Source organism: Vulpes lagopus, chromosome 8, assembly GCF_018345385.1.
Source record: "Vulpes lagopus strain Blue_001 chromosome 8, ASM1834538v1, whole genome shotgun sequence".
NCBI lineage: Eukaryota > Metazoa > Chordata > Mammalia > Carnivora > Canidae > Vulpes > Vulpes lagopus.
The window spans coordinates 22,372,205-22,394,543 of record NC_054831.1 but is presented as its reverse complement, the minus strand read 5'-3'; the positions used below and the strand labels follow the sequence as shown (position 1 = coordinate 22,394,543).

General features: G+C 39.3%; 1 protein-coding gene and 1 non-coding gene across 6 annotated transcripts in view; both read left to right on the top strand.

Moving 5' to 3' along the window:
• The first annotated feature begins 190 nt into the window (after nt 1-190).
• The window catches only part of FBXO16 (F-box protein 16), a 58,298-nt gene continuing 36,149 nt past the window's right edge, over nt 191-22,339 (top strand). For all 5 annotated transcript variants that reach the window (XM_041764789.1, XM_041764788.1, XM_041764791.1 and 2 more), the window contains exons 1-3: nt 191-262; nt 7,378-7,513; nt 16,033-16,068. In XM_041764789.1, the coding sequence (XP_041620723.1) occupies nt 7,415-7,513; nt 16,033-16,068 (135 nt within the window). In that variant the 5' untranslated portion in view covers nt 191-262; nt 7,378-7,414. The remainder of the gene's footprint in view (nt 263-7,377; nt 7,514-16,032; nt 16,069-22,339) is intronic.
• TRNAK-CUU lies at nt 18,347-18,419 on the top strand. The gene has a single exon. It is a non-coding gene; the product is annotated as a tRNA-Lys (tRNA).

Genomic DNA, 22,339 nt, shown 5'->3' with positions numbered 1-22,339 from the left:
ATTGCAGCCCCTCCCACCCTCTTGGCACTTGGGCTTTTTTAATTTTCTCCGTGTGCCCAATTTTGGAGCCAGCCCTCCTGAATCTCTTGACCAATCAAGAGACCACACATTGTTGCCTAAGAGACCCCGGATGCCAGAGAAAGGCTCTATAGATGGTGATTGGACTACTGGAAGGAAGGGTGGGGGCTGGACAGAGTCAAAGAAAAAGCTGCCATGGCAACACCAGCGCTTGAGGCTTGAAGAGGGAGGTGAGCTGAAAGAGGTGAGAGCAGTGGGCAGTGCATGAAAAAGATGGAGACTCTTTACAGAGCTCCACTCTGAGATTCTCCTGGGCCTCTCACAAATCTTGTTAGCGCTCCTGGGGATTACATTTTGCTCCCTTTCAGCTGCAGTTTAAGTGCCAGATGCTTCATACTTACGAAATTAACAACAGTTAATTATTTCTGTGCCTATCAGACACTAGCTCTTTGGATCTAGTGTAGTTTTTGCTTTGCTCTAATTAGTTGAATATAAGATGAATTCATGTTGAAATCTAACCATACCTTGTTTCCTGATAATTTTTTGATAATATTATTTCCTTCTCTGATGATACAGCAATGCACAATGTGTGTTGGCAGAGAAACTCAATCCTATTTTGGTCTGTTAATTCCAAATGAAAATCCAATAATCCTGAGTTTAATTCCAGTGTTCAATTCATAATGTTCTGAGTTTTATTCTACATTTGTATTAGTTTTAATCTTTAAACTGCTTCTTCTCCACTATTGTGTTCATTCAGTCAGTTGATTTAACAAATAATTGAGCAGCCATTATGTAGTGCTGGGATTAGGATTCAGGTGAGCAATGTAAGAAAACCACATGAGCAAAGAAGCATCAGAGTTCTGTACTAGTTGTTTTGTACCAAAGTTCCGTGTGTCTGGGTGGATAGTGCGTGAAGGGAGAAAAAGGGGGATGAGGCTGAAAAGGTAGATTGAGGTAAACTCATAGTGGACCTAGACTTCCATGCTAAGGAGTCTAGTTATGTTGTAGCCATCAGAGAGCCTCTGAAGGTTTTTGAGCTGAAAAGTGGTACAATCAACTGGTCTTTTTTTTTTTTTTTTGAGATTCTATTTATTTATTAGAGAGAGAGAGAGAGAGAGAGCACAAGCAGGGTTGGGGCAGAGAAAGAGGAAGAAGGAGAAGCACATTCCCTGCTAAGAAGGAACCCTGATCCTAGGACTGTGAGATCATAAAAGCAGCTGAAAGCAGATGCTTAACCGACTGAGCCACCCAAGCATCCCTCAACTTGTTCTTTTTTTTTTTTTTTTTTTTTTAAGATTTTATCTATTTATTCATGAGAGACACAGGCAGAGGGAGAAGCAGGCTCCATGGAGGGAGCCTGACATGGGACTCAATCTCGGGTCTCCAGGATCACACCCTGGGCTGAAGGCAGTGCTAACCCGCTGAGCCACCTGGGCTGCTCTCAACTGGTCTTTAAAAAAAATATTTCCCTTAGTAGAATGGTGGTTTCCGGGGGCTAGGGGATGTCGGGAGACATTGATTAAAGGGTACAAACTTTCAGTTATAAGATGAATAAGTTCTGGAGATCTAATGTCTAGCATGGTGAACTGTAATTAATAATATGTTTTATACTTGAAAACTAATAAGAGAGAGGAGTGCCTGGGTGGCTCAGGCAGTTAAGCATCTGCCTTCAGCTCAGGGCATGATCCTAGGATCAAACTACACATTGGGCTCCCTGCTCAGAGGGGAGTCTGCTTCCCCCTCTCATTTTGCTATTCCCCCTGCTTGTGCCCTCTCACTCTCTGCCAAATAAATAAATAAATAAAATCTTTAAAAAAAAAAAAACAAAGAAAACTAAGAGTAGCTCTCATGTGTTCAACATATGCTAACTATGAGAGGTGATGATCTGTTAAATACCTTGATTGTAATAATTTCACAATGATTACATTGATACATATATCAAATTGATACATATATCAAAACATCAAATTGTACACCTTAAATATATACATTTTTTGTAAAAAAAAAAAAAAAAAAAAAAAAAGGGCAGCCCCGGTGGCACAGCGGTTTATTTATTTTTTTTTTTAATTAACTTTTATTGGTGTTTAATTTACCAACATACAGAAAAACACCCAGTGCTCATCCCGTCAAGTGTCCACCTCAGTGCCCGTCACCCATTCCCCTCCAACACCCGCCCTCCTCCCCTTCCACCACCCCTAGTTCGTTTCCCCGAGTTAGGAGTCTTTATGTTCTGTCTCCCTTCCTGATATTTCCCAACATTTCTTTTCCCTTCCTTTATATTCCCTTTCACTATTATTCATATTCCCCAAATGAATGAGAACATACACTGTTTGTCCTTCTCCGATTGACTTATTTCACTCAGCATAATACCCTCCAGTTCCATCCACGTTGAAGCAAATGGTGGGTATTTGTCGTTTCTAATTGCTGAGTAATATTCCATTGTATACATAAACCACATCTTCTTTATCCATTCATCTTTCGATGGACACCGAGGCTCCTTCCACAGTTTGGCTATTGTGGCCATTGCTGATAGAAACATCGGGGTGCAGGTGTCCCGACGTTTCATTGCATCTGAATCTTTGGGGTAAATCCCCAACAGTGCAATTGCTGGGTCGTAGGGCAGGTCTATTTTTAACTCTTTGAGGAACCTCCACACAGTTTTCCAGAGTGGCTGCACCAGTTCACATTCCCACCAACAGTGCAAGAGGGTTCCCTTTTCTCCGCATCCTCTCCAACATTTGTTGTTTCCTGCCTTGTTAATTTTCCCCATTCTCACTGGTGTGAGGTGGTATCTCATTGTGGTTTTGATTTGTATTTCCCTGATGGCAAGTGATGCAGAGCATTTTCTCATGTGCATGTTGGCCATGTCCATGTCTTCCTCTGTGAGATTTCTCTTCATGTCTTTTGCCCATTTCATGATTGGATTGTTTGTTTCTTTGGTGTTGAGTTTAATAAGTTCTTTATAGATTTTGGAAACTAGCCCTTTATCTGATATGTCATTTGCAAATATCTTCTCCCATTCTGTAGGTTGTCTTTTAGTTTTGTTGACTGTATCCTTTGCTGTGCAAAAGCTTCTTATCTTGATGAAGTCCCAATAGTTCATTTTTGCTTTTCTTTCTTTTGCCTTCGTGGATGTATCTTGCAAGAAGTTACTGTGGCCAAGTTCAAAAAGGGTGTTGCCTGTGTTCTCCTCTAGGATTTTGATGGAATCTTGTCTCACATTTAGATCTCTCATCCATTTTGAGTTTATCTTTGTGTATGGTGAAAGAGAGTGGTCCAGTTTCATTCTTCTGCATGTGGATGTCCAATTTTCCCAGCACCATTTATTGAAGAGACTGTCTTTCTTCCAATGTATAGTCTTTCCTCCTTTATCGAATATTAGATGGCCGTACATTTCAGGGTCCACTTCTGGGTTCTCTATTCTGTTCCATTGATCTATGTGTCTGTTTTTGTGCCAGTACCACACTGTCTTGATGACCACAGCTTTGTAATACAACCTGAAATCTGGCATTGTGATGCCCCCAGCTAAGGTTTTCTTTTTTAAAATTCCCCTGGCTATTCGGGGTCTTTTCTGATTCCACACAAATCTTAAAATAATTTGTTCTAACTCTCTGAAGAAAGTCCATGGTATTTTGATAGGGATTGCATTAAACGTATAAATTGCCCTGGGTAACATTGACATTTTTACAATATTAATTCTGCCAATCCATGAGCATGGAATATTTTTCCATCTCTTTGTGTCTTCCTCAATTTCTTTCAGAAGTGTTCTATAGTTTTTAGGGTATAGATCTTTTACCTCTTTGGTTAGGTTTATTCCTAGGTATCTTATGCTTTTGGGTGCAATTGTAAATGGGATTGACTCCTTAATTTCTCTTTCTTCAGTCTCATTGTTAGTGTATAGAAATGCCATTGATTTCTGGGCATTGATTTTGTATCCTGCCACGCTACCAAATTGCTGTATGAGTTCTAGCAATCTGGGGGTGGAGGCTTTTGGGTTTTCTATGTAGAGTATCATGTCATCGGCGAAGAGGGAGAGTTTGACTTCTTCTTTGCCAATTTGAATGCCTTTAATGTCTTTTTGTTGTCTGATTGCTGAGGCGAGGACTTCCAGAACTATGTTGAACAGCAGTGGTGAGAGTGGACATCCCTGTCTTGTTCCTGATCTTAGGGGAAAGGCTCCCAGTGCTTCCCCATTGAGAATGATATTTGCTGTGGCACAGCGGTTTAGCGCTGCCTGCAGCCCAGGGCTTGATCCTGGAGACCCTGGATCGAGTCCCACGTCAGGCTTTCTGTATGATGCCTGCTTCTCCCTCTGCCTGTGTCTCTGCCTCTCTCTCTGTGTCTCTACGAATAAATAAATAAAATCTTTTTTTAAAAAAAGAAACCTTTCTTCCAGTAGACTGCATGCTTTATTAAAGCAAAGACTCTTATATTTGTACCCCTAACAAAGGACTAGTAGGTCCTTAGTAAAGTCAAATAATGGTGACAGTGTGGGTCTGAAAATGAGATTGGAGGTTTGTAACCCCTGAAACTTCACCAGAGGACCCATCCTTGCTGTTGAATGTGGAACTAGAACCATACCTTGGGGATTAAGGCCAAAGACCCTCTTTTTTCCTTTTCATTTAAAGGAAAATTAAAGATCAGCATTCAGGGACAGCCATTAAAGTGGAAAGAGGTCACACAAAAAAGAGGAGCAAGCTTTCTGTGTGGAAGGAGAGGAAGACAGCTTGCTTTGTCTTGGTGACAAAAAGTGGGGACAGTTATTTCTTGTGTATGTTATATAAAAATGTCTGTCTTTGTAATAATCCTGAGTGTTTGTGCTGTGAACATGTGTGTACATGCAGGTATGTACACTGCGCATCTTCTGGAATGGGAAGAGGAGGAAAAAAACCCACAAAAGAATAATGATGAAGGCAAGGGCAGGACAGCCCCATTTGAATGCTTCAGCAGAACTGTATTACCAAGAGAGCTGTTTCTCCTGGCCAGGCCCATCTCCTGAAAACCAAGTTGATTGAAGAAAGGCTAATCAAATAATTTCTAGCTTTTAAGAACCAGGAAAAGGAAAACAGCCAGTGCAGGACCTTAGGGAAGCTCAAGAGAAGCTATTTTGTCTTCATTCAGAAATTGTGCCTAGCTTGTTTCCTACACAAACTGAAAAGTTCTCAGCTTACAGCAGGAGTTTTTCACCTGGCCTAAGCAAAATTTTGTGTTAATGTGCATTTTTCTAGGGAAAGGATTTATAGCTTTCATCATGTTCTCCAAGAGCTTTATGACCCTCAAAAAAAAAAGATTAAAAACAACTGGTTTAAAGAGAAAAAAGGTCAAACATAAGTAAGAACAATACAAAACAAAAAGAAATAGGTGGTTTTTTAACTGAGCAGATCTAGGCTCAAAGACCATGCTTTGTATCTTTAACTTGCCCACTCGCACATACTTTTATAGCTGCCAATTAACAAAACTGTAATGAAATAATTTCTTATACCTTTTGCAAGTTGGCTCACATGTGACTCAGATAATTAACTGTTAGAGGTTGGGGAAAATGTGAGTGCTGATGTGAGTCTTCTTTATACCAGTGGAGTGGTGGCAGGAGGCAACTGCCAAGAAGGAATTGTGTAATGATGCCCCTGTAGTTTTCAAACATTGGCTTTATCTTCTGCTATAACTCAAACCCAAGAGAGAATATTGCCTGTCAAGTGAGAGCCTCAAAGATTTCAGATCTAGCTTTCGGGGAAATCCCGTATCAGCCAAAAAGTAATGTGTGTGTGTGTGTGTGTGTGTGTGTGTGTGTGTGTGTGTGTTTAATTGTCTAGTCTTTTCTGTAGAGTAGTCTTTGGAGCCCATAGAACAGGCAGGCAAGGTTGAACGTCTCAGTGGTTGAACTGAGTGGTCTGTCTTTGGCTCAGGTTGTGATCCCCAGGTTCTGGGATTGAGTCTTGCATGGGGCTCCCCGCAAGGAGCCTGCTTCTCCCTCTGCCTATGTCTCTGCCTCTCTCTCTCTGTCTCTCATGAATGAATAAATAAAATCTTAAAAAAAAGAAAGAACAGGCAGGCAAGCCCTGGCTCTCTTGGTCACAACCACTGCCTTCTGATAGAAACCCACCTTCAGAGAGGAAGGAAGGCAGAAGAAAGCAGATACTCTGAAGATATATATTGAAACTATCATCAACCCGTTTTAAATGTTTTCCACTTTAAATATTTTGTTATGGCTCTCTAATAGGTTTTGAGGCACCCTGTAAATGACAGAAAGTTCTAGGAAAGGTTACAGGGAAGTTACTAGTTATTGAGACCATCCATTTGTCAGGCATTCTGCTGGACCCATTTTCTCCAGTCTTTGAAACAGTGGTTGGAGGTAGATGCAAATAGATTAAATGCTCAGATAGACTGAATAATTTGCAAAACATTATACAGCTAGTAGGTTTTAGAGCCAAGATCAAACCTGTATAAGGTTAAAAGTTTTATAATTTTTAATGTTAGCAAATGTAATGTTTGCAATGTAAATAAATAAGCAGAAAGAGGAAATTTATTGCAAGGATGTCAGGTAGCTCACGAAATGAGCAAGAAGGGACAAGGTGCTTCTGAGGGGTAAGGCAGCAGGAGCAATTTGACAGAACATCAGTGCTGCTGTGAACAACGACCTCAGCCGTCCAATAAGGATGAGCCAGTGTCAGTCCAACTGGCCTAGCTTGGTCTCATAACCATGTCTTGGCTGAGGAAGAGGAGGCCACCTTGATTAACCAAATGAGTAGATTTTAAGCACTGAGGGCAAAGTAATTCTTCATGAGAATTAAAGTGTTTTAATTAAATGAATGTAGACCTATAGTGGGCATTTAAAAAACAGCACATTTCCCCTAGTAAAACCAAATCTATCCATCTCTAAAGGCTTAGCTTTGTCCATTACACCATTCTACTTCTTAAATATGGTATCAAGCTAGAACCCTTATGACTTAGATATCAGAAAGAGGGGAGGAAGAAAGACACAAGGGACTGGGATAGAGTACTTTCTGTCGCACTATGATTTTATAAATTAAAATACTTCTTTCTGGCCAGTACAGTATATTCTAGGCAGGAGTGATTTAAACAGATCTGGTATGATTTCTAATTCCACAACCTACTGTCAGTATAAACTTAGGCAGGGTATGTAACTTCAATGAGCTTCTTTTTTCCATACATAAAATGAGCTAAAACCTACCAACTCTTCAAATTGTTATGAGCTTTTAGCATGGATATAAAGTGCCTGACCTATAAAATGCTCCCAGTAAATGTTCTTCCCCCCAATTCTCTCTGTCAACATGCTAAAAGATGGTGTGGTGTTAGTGCTTTGAATATTCTGAAGATTACATGATTCATTTCTTCTGATAGGTATGATTTTTCTTATGGAAGGATATTCAGTTATTTTATGATGGCATTTGCACCTCCAAAATGCATAGATGGTCCCAAAATGCAGACAAAGATGAGTACCTGGACACCCCTAAACCATCAGCTTTTGAATGATCGGGTAAGTGACTGGAGCCATTTTATCCATTGCATCCATGCCTTAAAGAAAAAAAAAGTATTAAAATGTTATTTATCAAAATATGAACAAGAATTGTTTAGGATTGTTGTAATTGATTAAAAAGCAAATGGAGGGATGCCTGGGTGGCTCAGTGGTTGAGCATCTGTCTTCGGCTCAGGGCGTGGTCCCAGAGTCCCAGGATAAAGTCCCACATCGGGCTCCCCTTGAGGAAACTGTTTCTCCCTCCGTCTGTGTCTCTGCCTTTCCCAGTGTCCCTCATGAAAAAATAAATAAAATCTTCGGGGAAAAAAGAAGCAAATGGAGAATTAAAAAAAAAAAAAAACTTAGTTGAGTCCTTGCTATGTGGGCAAGGCTGGCAGTAGACAGGATCCCTGCCCATGAAGAAAATGTGTTAGATTTGTACTTTCCTCATCCATATCTACTGTTACTGCTCTTCTCTCTTTCATCCCAAATGCTTTTCTCTTCCATCACTGATTCTCTGTTGGAACCATCAGGAATGAGAGAGGAAAGGGTTGTCTGTGAGGAGTTCTCAAAAAAGATTTTCTTGCTAGAGTTTCAGTTACTGGATAATGCTGCATATTTAACCAAATAAAATGAATAAATCTCAATTGATACTAACATTACTCAGCTACTCCTAAGAAGTTTATTTCCTACCTGCATTCCGGGAAATCACTAATGGAATGAACCAAAGGACTGCAGAGATGGGAAGCTGAGTATCATGCTGGTGTGTGAGACTGGCCAACCTCTGGGGATTTCTATTCCTACTTCACTTAAGGGCAGAATTTACCAACAGGTCAGTGAGCTCCTATAGTCAATACCTATTACAAGGACCACACCTAGTTGTCAGTAAAATACAATCAACATCAATAAAACTGACTTGATTATCTTGCTCCTATTGGTAAAAGGCATCACTTTACACCAAGTTCCTCCTTCTGGTAAAAGGCATCACTTTACACCAAGTCACTCAAGCCAGAAATTATCCTTCTCCATGCCAGCTCTGGATTGGTTTTCCCCAATTTACATGCTAATAACTTAGTCTGTTACTTATGGCATAGAAGACACTACTCTTTCACAGGAAAACACAAGATTCTTGGGTCAGAGACAAAAATCTCTGTTACAGTGCAGCAAGCAGCAGGAGCACCACATTTGCATTGGTTCTTCTTGCCTGCCTTTTCTCACAAGAGTGCTCCAGAAGGCCCAAAAAAATACTACACACACCATGGGTTTACATCACAACTAAGAAACAGTGAGCCCAGGGAATCCACTGCTTTTATACTAAGCAGTAAGCAAGCCCGCCCTTGGCCCCAAAGAGTGATAGTATCTCATTACTCAAGGTTGTCTTACTCCAAATGTACCTTGGAAAAATGGTCCCAAGGAAAGAACAATGAAAACCTTGCACCCTTAGTATTCCAAGATATTTAGTAGGAGTATAAGAGGGAGGCCCAAAGAGGTGTGTCTACCAGTACACCCTCACTCCTCACTTCCACATCCAATTCATTTTTTTAAAGATTTTATTTATTTGACAGAGAGAGAGCAAGAGAGTACAAGTAGGGGGAGTGGCAGAGGGAGAAGTAGATTTCTTGCTGACTAGGGATGTGGGGTTCGATCCCAGGACTCCAAGATCATGACCTGAGCAAATGCAGATACTTAACCAATTGAGCCACCCGGGTGTCCCCATCTAATTCATTTTCAAGTTCTAGAAGTCTTCCTCTTCATCTGGGCCCCTTTCCTGCATTCATTTACATATGCCTCCAGCTTCACATCATTGGTTCATATACTCTCATAACCCTTTGCCTGATGCACTGCTGTAACCCCCAACTGGTTTCATTGCCTCAATTCCTACCAATCCATCTTCTAGTCTGGCCCCAGAATGATTTTTCTAAAATATCAAAATTAAAAAAAAGTAACAAATAAAATTTAAAAATAAAATACCAAGTGAATCCTACAGTGTGAAACTGATAACAGACCCTGCTCCACAGAGTAAATTCCAAATCACTACACCTAGCAATGAGGATCTTTTGTAAGTTGACCTCAGCTAACCTCTCAGTTCCAAGCCCTGCCACTGCTTCCTTCTGTCCTATGCTCAGGCCAATTAAGTGGCTTCCAGATGAGCCATGGTCTCTCACACCTCCACTCTTTTGCTCCCCTTGCTGCCTCCCCTACTAGCCAACTCAAATGTCATTTTCTTGGGAGAGCCTCCTCCTGCTTGCTTCTCTTTGCTCTCATCACTGTTTACCAACTTTCCCACTCGACTGTAATGTGTTAAGAGCTGTGATTCTATCTTTTCTCTCTGCATTTTCCATGCCTGACATAGTTCCAAAAGATGGAGTCAGAATTCAGCCATCCTCCCTGGGACCTCCTTCACTGTCTCTCTCCTTCTAGTCTCTAAATCCCTCCTTCCTTAGTCTGAATTTGAGCCTTGGCCTTGAAAGTGAGTAGATATGCTAACCACCCTGGCAAAACAAGAGCATCAGTCCTGACCCCTCCTGTTCAGCACTTTTCTGTTTCTACTCTCTGATATGAAACATTAGCAATTTTGAGGAGAGAGATATTAGTGTAGCCCTCGTAATAGTGAGAAATAAAAGGGAGAGAGACTGAAAAGGAAAAAGATAAAAGAAATGAGAAAAGAAGAATGATACATAGACTAAGAGGAGGGACCAGGAGAAACAAAAGGAAAGGCAGAGAATGAGAGACAGAAATTCAGCCTTCATCTGGCCATGAGCGCAAACGCTGCAAGTTTATTGAGAAAGTCTTTTTTTATTCAGCTCAACAACTGTTTATTGAGCACCTGTTTGTTAATGTTCTTGGCACTCACAACAGTTTATCTAACAGCTTCTCTGCTTTCCCCTACCAAAAAGCTTCAGTGTTTGGTTTTGAAATCTGTTTTCTCATAGAATTGTGAAGGTTTTACACATATGTGAAAAAGTGACTTGAATCAAAATACATATTTGTTGGGTGCCTTGATTTTCAGAAATTATCTTTGAAAAATTAGAAGCCTTGGTCGATTTAGCAGCTGCGGAGAAAAAAAGTATCTTAATTGCCTGATTGCCCATTGCAGGTTGGCTTACTAGAGACTCAGACTTTGAGATTAGTGTGTAGAGCATTGATTGTGGAGGGCTCTCTGGATCAGCACCAGGGAAAGGAAGGGAAAAAAGGGGAGGTGGGTGAGGGGAAAAGGAGGGAGGAAGAGAGAGAAGGCCATAGGTCTGAGGCCTGGCCCTGTAGCCACCTGCCTGTATACTTCTACATTGGCGGATCTGGCTGGCTTAGTTGGTGTAGCATCTGACTCTTGATCTCAGGGTTGTGAGTTTGAGCCCCACACTGGGTATAGAGATTATTTAAATAAATAAGTAAATAATAAAAAATATACTTCTATGCTGACTATTCAGTAGATGTTAGCTGTCCCATGGAAGGGCCTAACCTGGAACAAAGCAGAGCTCTCAAGCTCATGGCTGACAGTCAACATCACTCCCAACAGGTGGGTGAGTAAATCCTGGGCAATAGATCACAGCAAGCATTACATTATCTCATCTTGGTTTTTTAATAGTTTTTGTCTCAAAATGATAATCTCTTGAGATAATATTTATTTTGTTCTTTAGACCTCTCTATTTTTAAAAAAGATTTATTTGTTATGGGGTAGGCAGAGAGAGAGGGAATCTTAACTCGGCTCCCTGCTGAGTGAGGAGCCTGACCTAGTGCATGATCCCACAACCCTGAGATCATGACTTGAGCTGAAATCAAGAATCATATGTTTAACATTTAAATATCTGCATGTATACACACACACACACACACACACATACACACACAAGTGGCTCTAGTCACTTACCCGATCATTCAAAAGCTGATGGTTTGTTTTTTTTTTTTTTTAATAATTAACATTTCTCTTTTTAGAGAAGGAGTAAGGGAGGGCCAGAGAGAGAACACATACATACATATAAATGTGTAGATATACATAGACACACATAAAATTTGTATATGGGTAGACCAAATTATTTTTTTTTAAGTAATCTCTACTTAATGTGAGGCTCAAACTCACAACCTCCCGATCAAGAGTCACATGCTCTACTGACTGAACCAGTCAGGTGCCCCAATGCCAAACTATTAATCATGGTTTTCCCCAAAGAGTTAGATGGCATTGGGGGAGGTGGTCCTGTAAGAAGAAAGCTTTCATTTTTTACTTTACATAGTGCAATAAAATTTCTAAAACTCCAAATCTTAAAACAATCTAAAAATGATACAAATAAGAGTAAGGAGAGAACAATAATTCTGGGGATTGAAAACTCTGGTTCCAGAACACTGATAATTTCCTACATGACTTGAATAAGTCACTTCCTTTCTCTGGGCTTTACCATCCTCCTTTATAAAATGAGTTATGTTGGATCAGATTACCTTGGAGGTTGCTTCCAGATCTAACATTCTGTGTAAAATGTATTAAAAATAGATGCCAAGGATGCAGCTGGCCAGAAGGTGTCTATGCATAAATAATGTCAAGGGTTTTTCTATACTTGTAAAACAGGGCATTTAAATGTCACCAATGATTGGTGTAATTTTGAGGTCCTGTTTTCTGTTCTCATTTCAATTGTGTCTTTGTTCGATTCTGTAGTAAAATGTAAACTATGCAACTATTTTAGATTTAAAAAGGGTCACAGTATTTTAAGTTTTTACTTAAGTTCTAGTTAGTTAACATAGAGGGTAATATTCGTTTCAGGTGTACAATGTAGTGATTCAACACTTCCATACAACATTTGATGCTTCACCGGGTACAGGAATTTAACTTTGCAGCAGGCCTTTAGCACAGAGATTGAATTCAAATTCAGATGCCTTAAAAGATAGTATGATCAGCATAGCCAAATGTGACAGATTTCAAAATAACTTGGGCATTATGAATTTTGAGAGAAGAGTGTTTTTAAAGTATGCATTTCTTTGCCATCTAGTGTTTTTTTTTTTTTAAGATTTTATTTATTTATTCATGAGAGACATAGAGAGAGAGGCAGAGACATAGGCAAAGGGAGAAGCAGGCTCCATGTAGGAAGCCCAGTGTGGGACTCAATCCCAGGACTCCGGGATCATGCCCTGACCCAAAGGCAGAGGCTCAACCACTGAGCCACCTAGGTGGCCCGTCATCTAGTGTTTTAATTGAAAGTAGCCAACATTTCTTTTTCAAGATGTAGTACAGTTACATGTTAAAAGGTGTTCTGAGAAAAAGCACCTAGTTACCATCCATCACTCATAATTTAGGAGCCCCTAAATGTTTCACTCCTACACTGTAATGATGTCGCATGGTGAAATATGTAACTGCAGTGTCAACAGACTAAAATAACAACCGTAGGATTTTGACTTAACAGCAGGCTCTGAATAAACTGTGATATAAACAAACTGCAGGGCTCTGGGAGGAAAGATGATCCATTTTAATATTTCTATTTTGAATCAATACTTTGTTTTTCAGCTCTTTAAGAGGACAAACCTCATTGCAAGTCTTTGGAATGAAGACTAACTCTAAACCAGAGAATATAAGACTGACTGAACACCTGACAAATAGTGTGTCCCAAATTCTATTTCTTGCAAGGGTCGAGTCAGAGCCAGAACTGAGCTTGTCTAGTGGTATTCCTCTCCCCCTGACTTCCATCAGTTTCTATTTGGATCTAGATGCCTTTGTAAGAGGTGGATTTGCTTAGACTTGCTTAGACTTGGTCATTGGCCCTCTAAAGACTATTGTTTACGGGTGCCTGGGTGGCTTAGTTGGTTAAACATCTGACTCTTGGTTTTGGTTCAGATCATTGTCTCAGGGATATGAGAGCGAGCTCCATGTCAAGCTCTGCACTGGGCATGGAGCCTGTTTAAGATTCTCTCTCTCCCTCTCCCTGACTCTGTCCTCTAAAAAAAAAAAAGACTACTGTGTTAGCCTAAGTAACACTCCCCACCTCCCACTCCATTCCTTTCCTGCCACCTTCTTTTTTTTTTTTTTTTTAAGATTTTATTTATTTATTCATGAGAGACACAGAGAAAGAGGCAGAGACATAGTTAGAGGGAGAAGCAGGCTCCCTGCAGGGAGCTGGATGCAGGACTCAATCCCAGGACCCCAGGATCATGACCTGAGCCAAAGGTGCCCCTTCCTGCTACCTTCTTGCTGACTATCTTCTCTCCCCTTCAAATCAGTGCCCCTTTGTTTCCAATGCCCCATATTGTCACTGGGCACTATGATGATCACCTTATCTGCCTTTTGAAAGGAGGTTGTGGTAACATTTTCTTCTTCCCAGCAGTTCAAATGTAGGGCTGGAAGTCAGAATAGGGAAGACCACAGTTATAGTGAGGAACCAGGTAGGGTTGAGCTGAACAGACAGCCAACTGAACCAGTGATTTTTAAAATTTAGGGCAGCCCGGATGGCTCATCGGTGTATCGCCGCCTTCAGCCCAGGGTGTGATCCTGGAGACCCGGGATTAAGTCCCACGCTGGACTTCCTGCTTGGAGCCAGCTTCTTCCTCTGCCTGTGTCTCTGCCTCTTTCTCTGTCTCTCTCTCTCTCTCTCTTTTTTTCCTCTCTGTGTCTCTTGTGAATAAATAAAATCTTTTAAAAAGTAAAATAAAATTTATAAATGTAAGCCTTTGAGCCTCTGCTTGTCCTCTCTAAAATAAGGAAATTGAAAAGATCTCAAGAATTCCTTTTAGCTCTAAAATTCTATGACTTTTGAAGCTTTTTTGTTGTTGTTCAATCAGCAGGTGTTTATTGAGGGCCTGCCTTGCAACCTGGACAGATTATGGAGAAAGTGGTTGTAATCCGCATGGGAAAATAAAATGACTAGAAACAACTAAAGAGCCATGGTAAACCCTGTAAAGCCCAAGAGGAATGCGGGCTATAAATGGAATATGAGTTGGGAGGAGCTAGATCCCTGGGTATCAGAGAAGTGCTGGTGCTGTTGACTGGAGTCAGGCAACAGATGATTGATAGGCTTTGGTTAGAGGGCAAGAGTTGAGGAAATATTTGAATCCAGATTTTAAAATCTTCTGTGTTCTATAGGTTATCTTCTGTTTTCATTCAGAAATCCCAAGTTTATCTGTTGCCATTATTTGAGGGTCCTAATAGCCCAGGGGAGGACTAATAGGGGGAAAGGGAGAAGGGCATTTTTCTTCTCTAAAGTCTATCAAGTGTCTACCTGTGATATATGAGATTCTCTGGCCGGGAGCAAAAAAGCCATTTCATGGCCTTAGATGGTTGTTGAAGCAATTATTTCAATTCCCACTTTGTATGCCTTTTTAAATAGCTTTTTTAAAAAAGATTTTATTTATTCATGAGAGACAGAGAGAGAGAGGCAGAGACATAGGCAGAGAGAGAAGCAGGCTCCATGCAGGAGGCCTGATGCAGGACTTGATCTCAGGACTTCAGGATCACACCCTGGGCTGAAGGCAGGTGCTCAGCCACTGAGCCACCTAGACATCCCTTGTATGCCCTTTGAAACTAGAGTTTGAGAGTCTAAAAAAGGAAGGAAAGCATTATCTGTTAGAAGCATAAAACCAGCTCCTCATCCTCCTCCACAAAAAAGAGAAGAATTGGGCCTAAGCAACTCTCCAAGTGGGAACATTCTTACAGCACTAGAGCACTTAGGCAGTGCTAAAAGGAAGGGAAAAAACATCAATCCCAATTGTGAAAGCTGACAGAGGGGGTGAATGTGGGCGTGAGAGAGACAGTCACATCTGTTCCTGACTCTCTCTTGCTTCCTCTCCTCATAACTCCCTCCTCTGCCAAAAATTCTCACATCAGTCTCCTTTCCTCATTCATTCAAACACACATATGACTGATGCTCAGAAAAACACCTCTGCACTAATACATAAATCTAGTCACATTGCGCCAATACATTCATAAGCATATTCCTTATCACAGCCACATTCATTCAATCTAGCAAACGTGAGTACCTGTAATATGCGTTATATTGTACAGTGAAGATGTAAAAATGAATAAGACATGGTTTCTGTTCTAACCTGTATATAATAACAAACCTATACAGATAAACACTGAGTTGTATGTCCAGAGGTACACATATATAAATTTCTAATCCTACAAATATATCAGTGATGCACCCATGATATAAATACACATCGAAATGTAAAAACAGAGCTGCTCATTCCTAAATTTCACAGGTTCTCAGAGTATTGATATTTGGGGGAGGAGGATCTCCATTTTCCTGTTTTTCCTTTGTCAGTTTTTTTCACCTTCTTTCAAATTCTAAAATTGATTTCACTTTACAATTCCTTTCTTTTCTTATTTCTTGCCTTTAAAAAAAAGTGTTACTTTTTCTTTAAGATGAATAATTCCACATCGAGAAACAAAAACAATATCACCTCCAACGTACCCTCTCAGGAATGAAATCTGTCTTTTTATACTCAGCTGGTACAATGCCAAGACTGTCAGTTTTTATTTATCGATACTTTAATGATATCTTTCTTATAATGGGTATTTTGAACCATGAAATATAAAATCATTCTGTTCTTTTTATTTATTGTAGGTATTTGAAGAAAGAAGAGCTCTGCTTGGAAAATGGGTAACCATTTAAAACATAATTTCTTCTCTATTATGTTATGTTTAATTATCATAGAGCCCAAATAATTCAGTTTGAACATAAAGTTATAAATGATCACTCATTGCCTGAGAAATTTGACTGATACTCTCTATGTATATCAATTAGGGTTCTATACTCACAAAGTAGGTTTCTATCTCTTACAAAGTAGAGTTTAGAAAGGTGAGTTGAATCTGAGACAACAGCTTGGTAACCAGCACAGTTCATCCACTTGGCTACTTAGCATCCATTTGCACCCTTCTACCTATACTTAAATTTCCAAAGGAAGACGGTAACAACTTTATGCTTTTATTTAACAAGATACGAGCATCCTCTACACAACTAAAAACATCCTCAAGCTTTCCTCAAAGGAGACACAGAGTCCCAGTGATCATTGTCTTTCTCTCAGTCATGATCAATTGCTGAGCAATGTTGACTACTCATCAAATTCCTCTACAGCCCCACCTGTCTCTACTACCTAAGAGAATTGAAAACATATGGTCATGCAAAAATGTGTACATGAATGTTAATAGCAGCATTATTCATAATACTCAAAAAGTGTGAACACCCAAATATCCATCAACAGATGAATGGATAAATACAATGTGGTTTAGCCATACAATAGAATATTAGTCAGCCATAAAAAATGACATTCTGATATAAGCAAAGTGCAGATGAACTTTGAAGGCAAGATGCTAAGTGAAATAAGGCAGAAACAAAAGGACAACTATTGTATGATTCCATTTATATGATGTACCGAGAGTAGTCAAATTCATAGAGACAAAGTAGAATAGAGATTTAAGGGATGTGTAATTATTGTTTAATAGGGACAGAGATTCAGTTTGGGATGATGAAAAAGTTCTGCAGAGGAATGGGGATGATGATTGTGCAACATTGTGAATGTACTTAATGCCCTTGACCTGTACACTTAAAAATGGTTGATGGGCAGCCCAGGTGGCTCAGCAGTTTAGCACCGCCTTTGGCCCAGGGCGTGATCCTGAAGACCCGGGATTGAGTCCCACATCCGGCTTCCTGCATGGAGCCTGCTTCTCCCTCTGCCTGTGTCTCTGTCTCTCTCTCTGTGTGTCTCTCATGAATAAATAAATAAAATCTGAAAAAAAAAAAAGGTTAAAATGATAAATTTTGGGCAGCCCTGGTGGTCCAGTGGTTTAGTGCCACCTTCGGCCTGGGGTCTGATCCTGGAGACCCTGGATCGAGCCTGCTTCTCCCTCTGCCTGTGTCTCTGCCTCTGTCTGTGTGTGTCTGTCATGAATAAATAAATAAATAAATTTTAAATTGATGAATTTTATGTTATGTATATTATACTAAAATTTTTTAAAGGTAAGAAAAATTTTTAAAGGGAAGAGAAAGGAATAAAGTATTGATACATGCTACAACATGGATGAACCCTAAAAATAATATGCTAAGTGAGGGGTTCATGGATGTCTCAGTCAGTTAAGCATCTTTCTTTGGCTCAGATCATGATCCCAGGGTCCTGGGATAGAGACCTGCATCTGGCTCATTGCTCAGCAGGAAATCTGCTTCTCCCTCTGCCTCTGCCCGCCCCCCTCCTCTCTGTCTCTGTCTCTCGGTCTCTCAAATAAATAAATAAAATATTTTAAAAATATGTTGTTAAGTGAAAGAAACCAGACACAGAGGCCATGTATCATATGATCTCATTTATTTGCAATGTCTACAATAGGCAAATACATAGAGGCACAAAATAGATTAGTGGTTTCCAGGGGCTGGGGAATTGATGGATAATGGGTATAGGGTTTCTTCTGGGGGATAATGAAAATGTTCTGGAATTAGACAGCAGTGATGACTATACCACCTTTTTATTATAGGGATCAAGTATCGATTTAAAAAAGCTCAATCTACTATTACAAGTAAAGTAATTTTTAAAAATAATCTGGACATATGCAGTAAGATATAATATAAAACCTATCCAATTATAGGCAATCCAAAAGATAATTGGCCATAGAATGTCTTTTTCGTTTATATATTAGCACATGGTCTTGTCTGACGTTCTGTACAGTAACAAAATAAATAAAAGGAACTAAAAAGCTCCTCTACTTTCCTGTTCCATGCTTAATTCCTTATCTCTTGAATCTTCTCTGCCCTTTAATCCTTGTTAGAAAAGGCAATTGCTTCTAAGAAAGACAACTCCCAGAAAACAATAGCTGAAATACCTTAATTGAAAAGAAAGCACCTCAAACTTTTTCTCACCTTCTATGTTGTTAACAGAAGTAATAGTGGGGATGCCTGGCTGGCTCAGTTGGTAGAGCATGGAACTCTTGATCTCAGGGTTGTGGGTTCAAGCCCCACATTGGGTATAAAGATTACTTAAGAATAAAATGTAAAATAATAATAATAATAGTGTTATAAGGAATTTGAAAAAAGTAGAGGGCATTACTTTTAATTTGCTGGCAACAACCATAAACAGAGCTAAATTTCAAAAGGGAAATAGGAGAAAATATTTTGCAAGTTGCATGATAGGTAAAGATTAATATTTAGGATTATAAAGGCTTTCTACAGGGCCACCTAGGTACTCAAAGGTTGAGTGTCTGCCTTTGGCTCAGGTCAAGATCCCGGAGTTCCTGGATGGTGTCCCACATCAGGCTCTCTGTGGAGAACCTGCCTCTGCCTATGTCTCTGCCTCTCTCTCTGTGCTCTCTCTGTGTCTCTCATGAATAAATCAAATCTTTAAAAAAAAAAAAAAAAGAGTTCCTTCAAATCAAAAAGAAAAATACAGCCCCTCCTCTATGTAGAAGAATGAGAAATATACAAAAATATATAAATGACCAATGAACATATAAAATATCATCTGTTTCACTAAAATTAGAGAAATACAAATTAAAACAATGAGATTCCCAAACAGTGAGATGTAACAAAAATTGAAGAACTAGATAATATCCAGTGTAAGTAAGGATTTATTGGAGAGTAAGAGGATATGCTTAAATACAATTGGAGGGACTGTAAAATGGTAAAGACTTTTAAAAGGCAATTTGACAGGATTGATTAAACTTTTCAATGCAAATGTCCTTTGAACCTGTAATTCCACTTCTGCTTATCTGTACTAGAGAAGTATTCACACAGGACATGAAAAGGCATGTTTCGGAATATTGCAGTTGTTTTTTTTTTTTTTTTTTTTTTTTGTATCATAAATGGTGTCAATAGTAAGTAGATCGCAGTATAGCCATGATGAAGGAATGAATGAGAAAATGAATAGGCCATGAATGAATGAGAAAATAATATACTCTGGGTTTATTACATATCAGGTCATTTATGGCTATGTTTTGTTTGTTTTTTAAACTGCTATGTTGGGACGCCTGGTTGGCTCAGCAGTTGAGCGTCTCCCTTTGGCTCAGGGCATGATCCTGGAGTCCCAGGATCAAGTCCCACATCAGGCTTCCGCATGGAACCTGCTTCTCCCTCTGCCTATATCTGTCTCTCTCTCCGTGTGTCTCTCATGAATAAATAAATAAAATCTTAAGAAAAAAAAAACTGCTATGCAGTATCTTGCAGGATGGGTGTATTGTAATTTATTTAACTGTTTCCTTAGTGATGGCTCTACATGTATGCAAATGCATAGAAATGTATAACATCAAATTGTGCATAGTGGTTATTTCTGGAGAATGGAATGAAATTGGATGGGGAGGAGCAGTCACAGAGGATTTTCATATCTAACTGTATTCATACCTCTTTGAAACTTTTAAATAATATGTCCATACTTTATTTTTTTTAAGATTTTATTTATTTATTTATTTATTTATTTATTTATTTATTTATTTATTTAACAGAGAGATCAGAAGTAGGTGGAGCAGTAGGCAGAGGGAGAGGGAGAAGCAGGCTCCCCGCCAACAAAAAGCCTGATGCAGGGCTAGATCCCAGGACCTTGGGATCATGACCTGAGCTGAAAGCAGATGCTCAACTGACTGAACCACCCAGGCGCCCCTGTGTTTTTTGATAATAGGACTCAGAAACTTAACCAGATTGAGATAAATAACCAAGAAGCAAAAAATAACAAGTCTTCCTCTTCTATTGTCCCTCACTTGCTGTGAACTTTTCCTTGCCATTTAGTGTGAGATGAGAGGAACCTGAAGGCTCTAGCAAATGTCCTCACTTTCTGCAACTGCAGCAAGAATCCTTGGAACATCTACTCCAAACATAGGATTTTCACAATTCTATTGAGTCCAGAAAGCCATATAAAAAGGCATTAAAATAATTATAAAATATAATCCTATCTTAATTGTGATATAAGATAATACACTTGGTATAATGTAATATAATATAAAAAAGAAACTGTGAAGAAAGGTACCATATGTGATACCAGGATGGAAGAGTGGTATCTTCCCCAAATTTCACATATTGGATCCCTGGCTCCTATGTTATGGGTATTTTTACTTGAAAGGTGATGGGAAAGATGTAGGAGATTATCGAATTCCTGGACAGTTAACTCTTCCACGGATTATTTACTTTTTGGATTATTCCTAGCGTCTTTTAAATTCCAAAGGGATTTTCCCCAACTGTGAAGCATTCTTCTGAGTCATCAACTCACCTTCAATTGGTAGGAGTTCAAGGAATGCAAATTCATTTTCTATTAACCTAAACAAACACAATTAGAAAGGAAAAATCCCTCGAGGCAAAGAACACCTATCAAAGCCAGATATAAATTGCCTTTGACCATCATGGTAATCAAGGAAATAAATGAGAAACCAACGTAATTATCTTTTTAATCTCTAGTGGAAAATGTTTTAATTTTTTTTATAGATTTCTTTGGCATTTTATAATGCTAGGTTCTTTTATATTCATTTTAAATCACTGTTCTTCCACCTGAGCTCACTCTTTTTTTGTGGGCAGCAATGAAAGTAGATGAGCTAACCTCAATCATTCTAAATGTACTTTACAACCTTGCCAATCTGCAAACATGAGAATTTTATGTTTTTTAATTTAATTGCTTGCATATATATTCTTTTCACACTGATTTAACACACATACTTATTATTTTTTTACTAAAGATTTTATTTATTTATCATGAGAGACACAGTGAGAGAGAGGCAGAGACATAGGCTGAAGGAGAAGCAGGCTCCCTGCAAGGAGCGCGATGTGGGACTTAATCTCCGATCCTGGGATCACGCCCTGGACCAAAGGCAGACACTCAACTGCTGAGCAACCCAGGTGTCCCCGTACTTATTATTTTTTTTATTATTAAAAGATTTTATTTATTCATGAGAGATATATATAGAGAGAAGCAGAGACACAGGCAGAAGGAGAAGCAGGCTCCATGCAGGGAGCCCTACGTGGGACTCGATCGCGGGACTCCAGGATCACGCCCTGGGCCGAAGGCAGGCACTAAACCGCTGAGCCACCCAGATATCCCCGTACTTATTATTTTTAATGATAATATTGTATAATGATGGCTACTATGTCTACAATGAGTCATGCACCTCATTAAGAATTTTACACGTTATTTTATTTAATCCTCACAACAACCCTACAATTTAGATATAATTATTCTTAATGTATAAATGAGGAAATTGAGAGGTTTTTAGTGGCAGAGCTGGGATTTAGTGATTTATTTCTAAAGAGTATTAGAAATAGGAGAATACTGGAAGTGAGACCTCTAATGGCCTCCTTCCCAAACCCACCATCAATCTGTAATCCCATACTTTCTCTTATCATGTTTATATATTATAGTTTGCATATCTGATCCCCTATTGTTAGGCATTTTTGGTTATTTCTGTTTTCTTGCAGTGATGATAATATCTCATGAAAATTTTTTTGTGACCATAATCACCCTGGGTCCCCATGTAGCTCAGTTTCTACAGAACCACAGAATGCCACCTACAAGTAACTTTTAAAATAATTCCAATTTTCACTTTGTGTTTCAAAGAAAAATCACAGCAGAACCAGTTCAAAACTCTTGACAATAGTTCTCAGGTCTCCTTTTGTTAAACAACAAAAATTCAACTGAGTAATTTAAAAGATCAAATTGACTCCATTAAGCAATTTGTGAATCAGGCAGCATACCATCTAGCAAATAGAGAAGAGCTCCCTCGAGCTACAGAAAAGGAAAGGTTTTTAAAAGTAGAGAGGAAGGGACACCTGGGTGGCTCAGTGGTTGAGTGTCTGATCCAGTCCCACATCGGGCTCCCTGGTATGGAGCCTGCTTCTTCCTCTGCCTATGGCTCTGTCTCTCTCTCTCTCTGCATCTCTCATGAATAAATAAATAAAATCTCTTTTAAAAAAAAGT